This window comes from Pimephales promelas, chromosome 5 (genome assembly GCF_988280905.1).
Source record: "Pimephales promelas chromosome 5, fPimPro1.hap1.1, whole genome shotgun sequence".
NCBI classification, from domain to species: Eukaryota; Metazoa; Chordata; class Actinopteri; order Cypriniformes; family Leuciscidae; genus Pimephales; species Pimephales promelas.
In genome coordinates this window covers 28,530,565-28,543,475 of record NC_142773.1, presented here as the reverse complement: position 1 = coordinate 28,543,475, position 12,911 = coordinate 28,530,565, and the positions used below count along the sequence as shown (strand labels likewise).

Below are 12,911 nucleotides of genomic sequence, written 5' to 3'. Positions count from 1 at the left end.
CTGGTATCGCGTGTCTAACTTTACGGAATATGAGTATTGGGAACATTTCAGATATATTTCGGTATGTATCGAAAAATCTATATTTTTGACAACACTACATTGTACTTAGCTTATTATCTCAGAAGACTTTTTAAAATACTAAGATTGAAAAAATGTATGTTAAATATAATTTAAATCCGCCAAAGTGGCTAATAGAAGTGACTGCGTTATCCGCAGTGAAAACCACCCGCATTTGGTGGATGGGTGTTAATGTCAAGCCCTCTATTCAAATATATAACTTTAAACCTGATATCATCCTGTACAACAAAATCTAACTGACAAAGCAAGCAACGTGGGAGTCTTATTGACTGAACAGCTGAAGGACATTTGATTTATTGAGTTTTCAGGCTTGATGAATAAACACAAAATATTCTCCGCAGCAACAAGAGGATAATACAATGGGGCAATTCAATTCAATTTGAACATTCGATCGCTGTAAACAGTGATTAGAAGCACTTATCAGCCTCTGAAGGGTCAAACTGATTGCATATAATCCATAGTCTGTTTTATAATTGTATCTGTTCTCGTTTACTGTTGAGAATTTAATTACAGGCTGAATTCAAAGCTTGTGACAACTTAACCCTTTGTTTACTTAGCAGTACTGAAAGAGTTTACTCAAAGAGATGGAGTCTCCTCTGAATATGGTTACATTGAAATATGCATGATAGAATAAGCTGGGAAAGGACATTAAGATATTTTCACAGATTAAAAAAAAAACATGATTTTAATGGCATTTGATGGACATGTTTGATGATGTAGGTCTAGGGGTGATTGCGGGATGTGAAAGATGGATGGTTTTAGCTGGTTTAAGTGGTGATTGTGAGATGAGACAGATTGAGTAACTGAGAGGTGTCAATCCACTAGACCCACCTTATGCTGCTCATGCTTCCGGTCTCAGATCCCAGCTTGCATCTCTCCAGCTGGGTGGCAACAATCTGCCTCTCAGCCTCCAACTCTCTCGTCAGTCGTTCAAATTGCAGCTCCTGCACACATAAAGCAGTCAGAGCATATGTGTTAAGCCCTAAAGGAATTATTGAATTGATTCTGTGTATAGCATTCTCCAGTAACTACTACACACACACAGAAAGAGAGAGAGAGGGATATATATATATAGAGAAAGAGAGAGAGAGAGAGAGAGAGAGAGAGAGAGAGAGAGAGAGAGAGAGAGAGAGAGAGAGAGAGAGAGAGAGAGAGAGAGAGAGAGAGAGAGAGAGAGAGAGAGAGAGAGAGAGAGAGAGAGAGAGAGAGAGAGAGAGAGAGAGTGTTTGTAGGATGTCGAGAAACTGTTCACTGTGTTCAGCCACTCCTTCTCACTCATTCTTTCCATATTGATAAAGATGAGTTTGCATTCATTCAAACATTTTGACATACACAAAACTTTTGTCTCCAAAAACTTGATTAGGAACTGCGATTTAAAACACGGTCAAACTGTAAGAATGACTGTCCCTCGCTGACATCAGAAAGGCAGGCAATTGTAAATCAAAAGCATACAAACCACCCACTAAAGAAAACATCTTTCATGACTTGTGCATCTTCTGACAACATTTACCTTTTATTTTTCTTCTCCAGGAATCGATATAGAGAAATGTATGTGGAATGATCCTAGTAAAACCAACAAAACAAATATACAAAATCTTGATGATACAGTTTCTAACCTAATGTCTTACTAACGTAATATTGATGGAACGCAAAAGACGGAACTCTGAAGCACGGAAGTGCAGACGGTCCATCCGTGGCATACACATAACAGACGCGATGTCTGAGCGCAAAATCCAAACACCCTCATTAAAACCTGACGTGTGGAAATATTTTGGCTTCTATGAAGTTGAAGGGGGGAAAAGAGCTGGACAAGAGCCACACTATTTCTGACGATAGTAAAAGTTATATTGTCAAATATTACTTGTTATTACTTTTCAGCTTCAGAAATCATTCTAATTTGCTGATTTGGTGCTCAAGAAACATTTCTTATTATTATAATGTTACAAAAATGTTGTGTTGCTTAATATGTTTGTGGTAATCATGATACATTTTTTCTGGATTCTTTAATGGATAAAAAGTTCAAACAACAGCAATATTTGAAATAGAAATATTTTGTAACATAATAAATGTATCTCACCTTTGATCATTTTAATGTGTCCTTGCTGGTTGAACGTAATAGTAACTTACTGACCCCAAACTTTTGAGCAGTGGCGTATATATGCTTAATTATGGGCCCTGGCCATAATGAGCTAATTGTTTGCAAAGTAATGAAATCATACATAATTTAAAAATGAAATCATACATTCTCTTTAACTACTCGACAGTTTCTCCAGATATTCAATGGCAGCCTTCTGAACTTTCATAGTCACTGGACCATTCCAGCACTATGCACCACTTTCTCTCCACTCAATTAGATATGCACTGCTTTACATTTAATGACAAACTTGTCAATGCTAAATCAGAGATGAAATCCCAGAGCTCCTCTTTAAAGTAATCACTGTGAAAATCCAGTCAGAAACACTGCACTATGTGCCTGTGCCCGGGGCTACGACAGTCAATGCAACGTTCCCACTTCTTTTGTGACAAGGCTGAAATGAGTTCACTCAGCCACAAGGTCAAAGACACTCTTCCTAGAGCGGTTAATGCTAAGAGAGCTCCAGAACACATCACCTGCTATTTTGGGCACAAACCCAGATGAAGGCTACAAAAATATCCATTCAGAGTGTTGCTGAAAGCTCTATGGACCATGACGACTAAAGAGGCGCTAACTGCAGCATTTTCAACAACCATCATACACGTCTAGGGTTTCAATTAATGACGACTATATGGCAGACGCATCTCTGTGCATTTGCATCAAACAGGCAAGCTGCACAGCGATAGCTCTTCTGCTAAATAACATGCTCATTTCAACTCTGCAATTATGATTCTAACAAGCATAATCTCTGACCTTTCTTATTTCACATCAACAAGTTCATGATGGAGCCACCAACAGAGAACAACAACTGATTAGACTCTAAATCTACAACAACAAAAAAGCTGCTCCAGCTTTCCATCTACCCACAATATAACACCTGTTGCCTTCACAAATAAAATGACACTGTTCTTACCGGCACATGTACCATACTCCAGAGTCCGTCCGTGCTGAGAACAAGCAATGTTGGCTCACTATCACTATCCCACTAGACTGCGTTCATCTCTGCTTATCAAGAGAGTAAAGTCATTAGAGAAACTACAAGAGTGGCAGTGACTGCCTTCCAGCGGGAAAAAAAAGTGGAGTGCAGTCAGGCACAAAGGTCGTCATGGCAACAGTGAATTTAGAGCCCCTTTGGCATTATTTATGCAACATTGCATCACAAAGGGTCCCTCCCACCAGCCAGCCAGCCAAATACCACTGCCCTCGAGTCCCTCTTCCGCCTCCTCCTAAACTCTTCCCCTCTTTCTGACGCCATCTGTGATCCACTCTGAAGAGGAGAAGGGGGAGAAGTGGGGTCTCATTGAAAGGGTCGTAGAATGCCAGAGAGAAAGAGGTGTTTTTTTTTTTTTTTTTTTGTGGGTCCTGGCAGTAAAAAAGCACCATTCCACTGAGCAATGCTAAGCTTTGTGCTTCCTCTAGGGATCCTAACAGGCTGTTCTGCCTCAGTAGCCTGCAATGGACAGGCTCCCTGAGCGGGGAGTAGCCTCCACTTTCCACTTGTCACAAAAGTTAGTTAAATATAGCACTCCGTACAGACAGGAAAGCACTCAGTGAGTCACCTGGACCAAAAAAAATGGTTATCCTTTAGCATTCAATGCATTGTTGTTGTTTTAATGAAATGCCATTAAACCTATTTGGCTAAAAAATAAACATCCAATGGACAGAGAAATTGGTTTGACCGCTTCAAGAGCTGAATGTGGTCTTCTGGCCTAAATGCCTAATTGCGCCCTAAGGACAAAGATTGACATTTAAGTTTCTTCATTGGTCCGTTTGATTGCAAAATGTCATTTGGGGTTCGCCTTGCGAGTTCCTTTAAGGATTTAACCCAATTTCTATAATTTCACAGGGTTTAATGAGTCCAGATTCACTCCACATCCTGACCAAACTGACTGAGCACCATGCAGTGTTACAGGCACCAATGACTCAAATGAATGTACACGTATTCCTGGTTGCAAATTACAGCAAAAATGAATATTTTCAAAAGACCTCAGGATAAATTTCAAATAAACTTAAACCATCTTTTTTGTTAATAATTTGCTAATTTCTCAAAACAAACTCAACACATTTATGAATATTGCAAGTAATTAAAAGAACAGCTTTATTTGATTGAATATGTGACATTAATTATGTGACTGAGGAAATTCTAAATGACTTCACTTCTGGCTAAAGTAAATCACTCCTATCGGATGGAGATATAATGAGCTGATTATCATACTTTCCCTAAAATAATGACCAAAAATGCAGAGTTAGAATTAAATGCCAAGAAATATTCGACCTTAGCTGTACCCCTTACAAACACTGACGCTTTCCCCAAAGAATCCTTGCCATGCTCAGAATAAAACTTTACATGCCTGTGGCTTTTTTTGAGTAGTTAATGTGTCAATTTAACAACACTAAGATACATTTCTTTAATTAACATCACATTAAAGGGATAAAAAGCAAGAAAAATTAAAAGCTAAGCTTCTACAGCACCACTTCTGAAAATTAATTAAACATAGAATGTCTGTACTTTATAAATATGACTAATATAATAATTATTTCAACATAGTCTGAAAAAGAAACCCTCAAAGGGAAATAATAAAATTAAGTGTTCATTATATAAAAGAAATCCCACTCATTGATCTTATACTGCCGATGCAGCACCTACTGTTCTTACCATATTGTGAGCATTGCATATAAGTCCAAGTTGTTAAACATGTTCTCCCTTGCTGATTGACCAGTGAATGTGATTCTGTTTAGCACAAGTGATACAGGAGAATTTATTATGGGAGAGAGTTGTCGTATACAGGAGGGACTGTGTTCTGCTTGCACGTGCAACCTTGAAAACTGCATACAAAGCACATGTACAAGAGACCTCGACATTTTGGTACATTGTTTTTATACATGGCAGAGGGGAGACATGTCTTCAGTGCTACAGAGCATCCTTTGTCTGTATAATCTATGTTGGTTTTAGATTAACAGTTCAGTTTATTCTGTGAATTTTGCATCATGACCTCTGTCTAAATCACTTTTACCAAATGCCTCCAAAACGGGAGATTGCCATCTAGTGGAGGACAAAAAAAAAAGGTGATTTATCATAATTTGAGGCAGTAGACAAGCAGTGGCAGAATGATAAACATTTATTTTCAGTGTATTTTGAAACGGATATCATGGCAGCTGCACTTGATAACAGTATCCTGAATCAGAGATACTTAAAATGACTATAATAAAAAGCAGACGTGAAAAAATACTGAAAAACACACAGAAGGTCATACTGAAACATGGATGTTGTTTATGTATACTGTACAGAACACACGAAATCATGAAAATATGAGTTTTTGGCTTTTCAGCTACATTTCTGGTCTTCTTGATGCTAGTGTACTCCTAAATGTTGATAAAACACTTTTAGTAAAATATTTCTTTATGTAAAAACTTTATGTAAAATATTTCTCATTTGGCAAATGGACCAGAAAAAAAATTATGATTTTTCTTGTAAAAGAAATTTTTGTCCAATAAAATATACACAAATTATAAAATGAATGCCCTGCCTGGTAACATTACCAACCACTGATTAGCAATAGCAAGAAAGGTCTCTTTTGTCTGAATATATAAAAAAATAAATGCATTTGATCGGGACAAGCAAAAACAACACATTTTGAATGGCCATTGATGGAGAAATATAATTTTTAAAGCCAAATGGTGTAGTTACGGCATCTACCAGCTGGGGCTAAAATACTATCCCTTGATAGAGAGTAGCAATTCATGGTTCAAAAGTTTGGGATTGGAAAGATTTCTTTTTTCAAAGAAATTAATACTTTTATTGAGAAAGGAAGGATGTGTTTAATTGATCAAAAGTGTAAAAAAAGTGAAAAAAATACTAAGTGAAAATAGCATATTTTCTTAGCAATAGATGCTATACCCTAAGTGCAAATATCAATAGATTCTATTTACACTGTAAAAATAGCAGTGTTTTCTTTGCAACAAGTAGTTAGATACAATTTGTACCTCAGTCTGCCGCCTTATTAGGATAATAAAGCGCTCCCTAGACCTATCCCTACCCGATAAACACTTTATTATTAAACAACTGGTTGGCACTTTAATTCCACTTTTCACATATTTGCTTCATATTTATTGAAAATAAATTCCTTTCCAATCTGATATGCAATGGAGAAATGTGTCTGCCATCTTCTACTCACATTATTCCCTACACCACTGAAGCTGACAAATTACAGCCGTTTTTAGTACTTTGGTACCCCAGATATTGGTGGACAGAGTTAGTGTAAATAACTTCTACCTACAAGGCAGGCTATTTGCACTGATGATAATAATTATAATAAAAAGACATGTTTCTTGAGCTAAAATCAGCATATTAGAATGATTTCTGAAGGACCATGTGACACTGAAGACTAGAATAATATTGACTGCTAAAAAAAAATCAGTTTTGACTTCACAGAAATAAAGTACAATTTAAAATATATCAAAATACAAGACAGATATTTTACAGTGCAATAATATTTCACAACATTAATGCATTTTTGATCAAGTAAAAGCCTTATTGAGCATAAGATAATTTTTTCAAAAAAATCGTACAGACCGAAACTTTTGAACAGTAGTGTAACTAACCCTAAATTCTGAAAGTGAACTGCAGTGTTTTAGCATTACATAAACAGTAATGTCACAAATCTGACTAAAAATCTGTAATTTTAACATTAAAGGGAAAATGTGTAGGAATTTGTCCCATCTAGCAGTGAAAATGTATTTGTGCTCTCCAGCGCCTCGCTTTTTCAAATGCGCATTGCATCTACGGTAGCCATTATGTACCAAAAACCTTTTTGAATTTTCTCTCAGAGAGAAACACAGTATACAGCATAGAGTCATAGACCCTGTCCACCAGTACCCTCTAGTGAAAAGCATCAAAAAAATGATGGCAGACAAGTTTTTCTCGCTCTGATAGGAGAGCTATTAGACTGGCCCAGCGCAACCGATGGCTGTGGCCTACTTTAACACTCCCATGTAGATTTCCAACCCTGAGAGCATGTCTCTTGTTTTCTGCTCCATAGTTAAAAGCAGGAGTGTGAGCTAAACGCTAGCAGGATTCGAAGGGCTTGTCACAATCCATTTTATCTACACATAGAATGACTCAAAAATGGCCTCCAGCCAATATAGACATATACATTATTCACTTTGCATATATATATATATATATATATGCAAACTAGTGAAAGTGAGAAATACTATACATTATTAGACACTAAATTCTGACATGCAATAATCCAATAAATCATTTCATAAACGACAGAAATTATTATTTTTTGACAGGAGGGCATAAGCAATTACAATCACCTGTCATTATTCCTGTGAGATCATGCCAGTTTATCATAAGGTTATGCCAATGTCTGTGAAGCTGTCCATCTGCTGACAAGCAGGTGACCAGTCTTATTAAAGATAAGCTGCAGCGATGCAGCGTAGTGACTAGCATGCCATGGAGACCTGATTGCAACATGCCGTGTCAAATATTTCACATTTCTTACACCACACAGCCCAAAAACCTACATCCACTATTCCCTCTCGTCCGTAAAACCATGTGATACTGAGGCGCAACGGCACATTTGCAGTGTGGTGACCGTCAAAAACCATTTGTATCTGTGAATTTAGACACAAGGCGCTAAATGAAACCGGTAGCACGAGATGATGGAAATGACTCACGCGAAAACCCATCAAACCTTGCGGCTCCTTAACCCAGATGGCATATGCAGTTCATCTGAGGGCTGGTATGGTACTGTGTAATTACTGTTTATGGTATATAAAGATTCAGAGAGTTTCTAATTAAACTGTTGGGAAATGAATGTTTCCATATAACTTCAGACTATGAGTGTGAGGAGAAACATAACCTTCTATCAGAGACAATCTGTAAGAATTAATACACAGTAGTTTGGCATGAAGTACCCACCTGTTCTTTAACAGAAGCCAAGATGGCAGAGGTGGTCTCAGTCTCAGATCCATCTCCATTGGAGGCGTTCAGTACCGGGCTCAACATGCTGGAGTTTTCTGTGTCAAAGGGCTGGTCTGGTACTGGCATTACTTCTGTGAACCAAAACAATAGCATCAATAGTTATAGTTAAGACAAACTCTGCAAGGCTTTTGTCACTAGAGCAATCCATTTAAAACCAGTTTAAACAGATGATTTACAAAGACAGATTGTCAGTTAAAATTACATTAATTACAATGTGTGGTTCAGCACTTTTCAGCTGCCATAATACTAATCAAAGTGTTTTATCTACATTTTGATTGTTTGTCGTGATGTAATAATTGTTAGACATATTTAATTAACAGTCTCAGTTTCTTTCAGTCTCTCTCAGTCTCTTCATTGACCTACTTTTGTCTAACAATTATTACATCATCAAGGTTTGTGATTCAAAACAAAATTTCTTAGCTAACTAATGTACTCCATAATAAAACTGTATTTTATAAATATTTTTTTAAATGTAATTTAGTCCTGTGATGAAAGCTGATCAAAAAACATTTCTTACTATTAGCAATGTTGTGAAACAATGAAACGGTTGTGGTGATATTTTTGTGGAAACTATGATTCGTCTTTTCAGGACTCTTTGATGAATAAAATCTTCAACAGCATTTATTTGAATTTTTTTTTTTTTTTTTTTTGTATGTCTTTACTGTCGCTTTAGATCGATTCAATGTCTTCTAGGTAAATACAGGTAACAATTTCTTTCAAAAAAGAAATAAATACTGATCCCAAACTTTGAACAACCAGAAATATTTGACCCATTGTGTACTCTTAGAAATTTACCCATTCAGATGATCTCTAAAATGTAGGGATGGCTGACGCGAAACAGACGTTCCGAAGCTTTGCGAGATCCCGAAGCAAAAATGATTCGAAACACTGATCCGAAGCGTGATTCAAAACACCCACAGTCACGTGACAAAGGCTAAATGAAGCTTTAAGTGTTTCATCAGGTGGAGTGCTCAGCCGAATCAGGGTTTGATTGATAGGTCGGTCGGGAAGGATCGCGTGAGCAAAGTGCACACAGAATGCCCATTCTTAAAGTCTTGTGCTGTTTTATGAAGGCAAAAATATAATGGTTTCGATTTTAGTTCATTGGCAATATAACGCTAGAGACAATGTTAGTTTATACTTTTTACATCTCATGTTCGGCAAAAGCCAGGCTCGAACTCGAGGCCGAGCACATCAATTGCTCTTTCAAGGGCTACATGCTCTATGATCTACGCCACTGTAACTGTTTGTGACAGGCCTGTTTGAGGCCTGACAGGCCTCAAAACACCCCCCCCCCCTCCCCCATACACACACATACATACATACAGTACATACATACATATGAAGAGTTCAGATGCAAAAGCCTCTAAGTGCCATTTAAAATTTTCTTCTAGAATGATCATTTTTATCAAGCTTGTATATTTAAGTTCAGTGATTTCACTTAAATGGCAATGATGATTACCTATTAATTGTTATTTAAGTGAAATTACTGAACTTAAATATACAAGTTTGATAAAAATCATCACTAAAGAAGAAAATTTCAAATGGCATTTAGAGGCTTTTGCATCTGAACTCTTTTCATATATATATATATATATATATTGTCTATAGCATTATATTTTGCCAATGAACTAAAATCGAAATAATGGCTTTTTGCCTTCATAAAACAGCACAAGACTTTAAGAATAGGCATTCTGTGTGCACAATATAGACAGATTAATAGAAAGAACAGAAGATAAATTAATATTTTTAAATAAAAATCTATAAGAAAGTCAGACATTGTGGCTTGATTTGTTGTGTGCACAATATAGACAGATTAATAGAAAGAACAGAAGATAAATTAATATTTTTAAATAAAAATCTATAAGAAAGTGAGACATTGTGGCTTGATTTGTTTTATTAATATTTTTCATGACCAAAATAACATTATGCAATGTGAAGAGACTACAGGTTACAAGCATCATATATTTAAAAAATACAATAATAATAATAATAAAAAAACATTGTTGTAAAGGTTGTTTCAGATCAACACCTGCAATTGACCACTAGGTGTCACCATGGAGACGGGTGTCGGATTGATTCGAAGCCTCGAAACAACATAGCACATTTGCTTCAACTGTTTCATTGCTTCACAAAGCCTCGATCTGCCCATCACTACTAAAATGAAGCCCCATCACTAATACAGCAACAGTGATGTAACTAAAGACTAGTTCTCTTGAGAGGTTCTCTAGTATTGCGTAAGCTAGCTTACGCTACGGGAAGTTGAGGCCAAAAAAAATTATCCTAAATTTTTGTATCCATTGCCAACGCAGTTGAGTTCACCTTCAGTTCACCTTCTGCAGGCTGGCTGCAGACCATGAGCGGACTAACTAGCAGCGAGCTCATTGGTTCGCTCTGAGAGAACTGCTACAGCCTATGAGAGGACTCGGCTGAACTCGCGGCCAATGAGAGGCTGACACGCTCTCATTGCGTCAAAGCCCGCCAAAACAGGCGTGGCCCGCGTTTATAAAAACCCGAGTCTCTCCCGCAGCCCGCTGTTTTCTGATTTTCGTCTTTTTAGCGAGGCTCTACGCATCTGCTGATGTCCGAGGGGAAGCCGTGTCGCCGCCGAAAAGGCATCTCTTAGCGAGCGTGGACAGAGTCTGAGGAAGCCGGCCGTCTTCGCCACCTTCAGCCATCCGGCGACGTATCCTTTACATGTGTATTATGTTTGTATGACTTCACAAAAGAGCAGCGAGTGTCTTTTTAAAGGTGGCCCGCACACCTGCGGCTCATGCCGCCCCCCTCTCAGCGCCGGAAACCGCCTTCTTCTGCGCTCTCTGTCTGGGACTGGAACACGCAGAGCTCTCTCTCGCCGACGGCTGATTTTACTTCTGCGGAAAGGCTTCCGTTATCGACCCTGCGTGCCCGACTCGAAACGTTAAAACCGCCGCCCCCTCTCACGAGCTGCATTGCCGTCGCGCTGTATGGGGGACGAGCCGCTTACAACTGTGCCAACCGCGGCTAGCTTTCTTTACGTTACAAGAGACCCCCCTCCCCCCCCCCCAAGTTTTTCGCGCCAGAGACCCATGTTCGATTATGGCTCTTGCTTGCTGATAATTTTATGAAGCTCTGATACAGCATGGGGGTGAGTAATTAATGACGTTCCAGCTGATGAGGGTAAAACATCGTCGTCTGTTCGCTTAATTTCACTGAGGATTTTTTTGTAAACAAGACTGGATTTGCAGACGATTAAGAGTAAAGAACGTGCTGTGCCGTCTATATTGGATCTGACCGGAATTGTGCTACAAGCAGACTCTTGGTTGAACATGTATGGGCGAATCCGGTTGCCATTTGACAACATTGGACGTTTTTCCCCACATACACCGACGGGTGAGTTAAACTCATTATAATATGCAAAACTGTTATCCACTCACAGCAGTGGGCGTTTATTTCCAAGTTTTCAGTGCGACACGCCCATAAAAACCGACCGTTTTTCAGGAAGGCTCACAACTTGGGTACAAAATAGCCTATTACTTATTCACTTTGCAGGGTTGCCAACTCTCACGCATCTGGCGTGACACTCACGCATTCAGCCTCAATCTCACGGTCTCACGCTCAACATAGAAATCTCACGCTAAATTAGACATTCTTCTGGGCTGTATTTTTTTGTATTACTATAAGCAAGTTCAGGCTCTTAACTACTGATTGGACGCAGAGAAAAATCGCGGAAAAAGATGACACCGACACCGACAGACTACAGAGAAGTTTACTCCTGATATGGAGCGTTTTGGCGCTTTTAAATGTGACAGAACGCAGTAGCGCGTCAGTTCTAACGGTACGTGATACAGTTGCCTAGGCTACAACACCCACAGGGCACGAGCAAAAATCTCCCGCTTTATATTAACAAACTGTCAACACGGGCTTTTGCGATGCACAGAGAGACGCTGCGCTGCCTATGACCTTGAACGTGAGTTGAGAACGAACATTTGCACTACGTGCCTGTCTTTTTAGCAAAAAAGATATCTTTCACTAAATATCTACAGTGGCGTAGGGGGAGGGCGTGAGGTGCTGATAGCAAACTTTGACGCGTTCGACCCGAGTTCGAATCCGGCTTTTACTCTCTCTTCTCATCTGGTGTTTTCTCCAAAATAAAAGCTCAAGGGTTTATTTCTTGCAAGTGAAGAAATTAGGACAAAACTATTGTAATTTTCCTATACAATAGTGTAAGTAAAATATACTTTTGAAATATTCATTTTCATTTATACAGCAGCCTACATTTATAAACAAGGCCTATATGGATTTTACGTAATAGGAATAATTATATAAATCATTATTACATTATTATAATAATCGTTTGGCATCCTAAAAGCGACTGAGACTTTATATCATAAAGTCTTTATATCATAGACTTTATATCATAACTAAAAAGATGTTTGATCCCTCTTTAATGTCCAGGACAGGTACAAGTCGAGGCTTTTGCTTTGTTGAATGTCACAGTTCATGATTTGAAGCCGGTTAAAACTCTTAATTTTAAGCTCTCAAAGTGCACCAGATTGATGCATTTAACCTAAAAATGTAGAAAATTTTCTTACGGGGGAGCATGCCCCCGAACCCCCCTAGAAGGACAGAGGTCTCTGTTTTTTTAATCAGTAAAACTGTTAGCCTAATGCCAAATTAAAATTGGACAAACTATACATTGTGCCCTACAAGATCTTGTGACAACCC

General features: G+C 38.3%; 1 protein-coding gene across 6 annotated transcripts in view; it reads right to left on the bottom strand.

Moving 5' to 3' along the window:
- ctnnd2b (catenin delta 2b) overlaps window positions 1-12,911 on the bottom strand; it is a 75,235-nt gene that overhangs the window by 51,582 nt on the left and 10,742 nt on the right. For 5 of the 6 annotated variants that reach the window (XM_039677319.2, XM_039677321.2, XM_089131247.1 and 2 more), the window contains exons 2-3: window positions 8,142-8,275; window positions 910-1,022 (exon numbers count right to left, since the gene is read on the bottom strand). In XM_039677319.2, the coding sequence (XP_039533253.1) occupies window positions 910-1,022; window positions 8,142-8,270 (242 nt within the window). In that variant the 5' untranslated portion in view covers window positions 8,271-8,275. Of the gene's footprint in view, window positions 1-909; window positions 1,023-3,125; window positions 3,273-8,141; window positions 8,276-12,911 lie in introns of those variants that run through there. The other variant, XM_089131248.1, reaches the window with a different exon arrangement.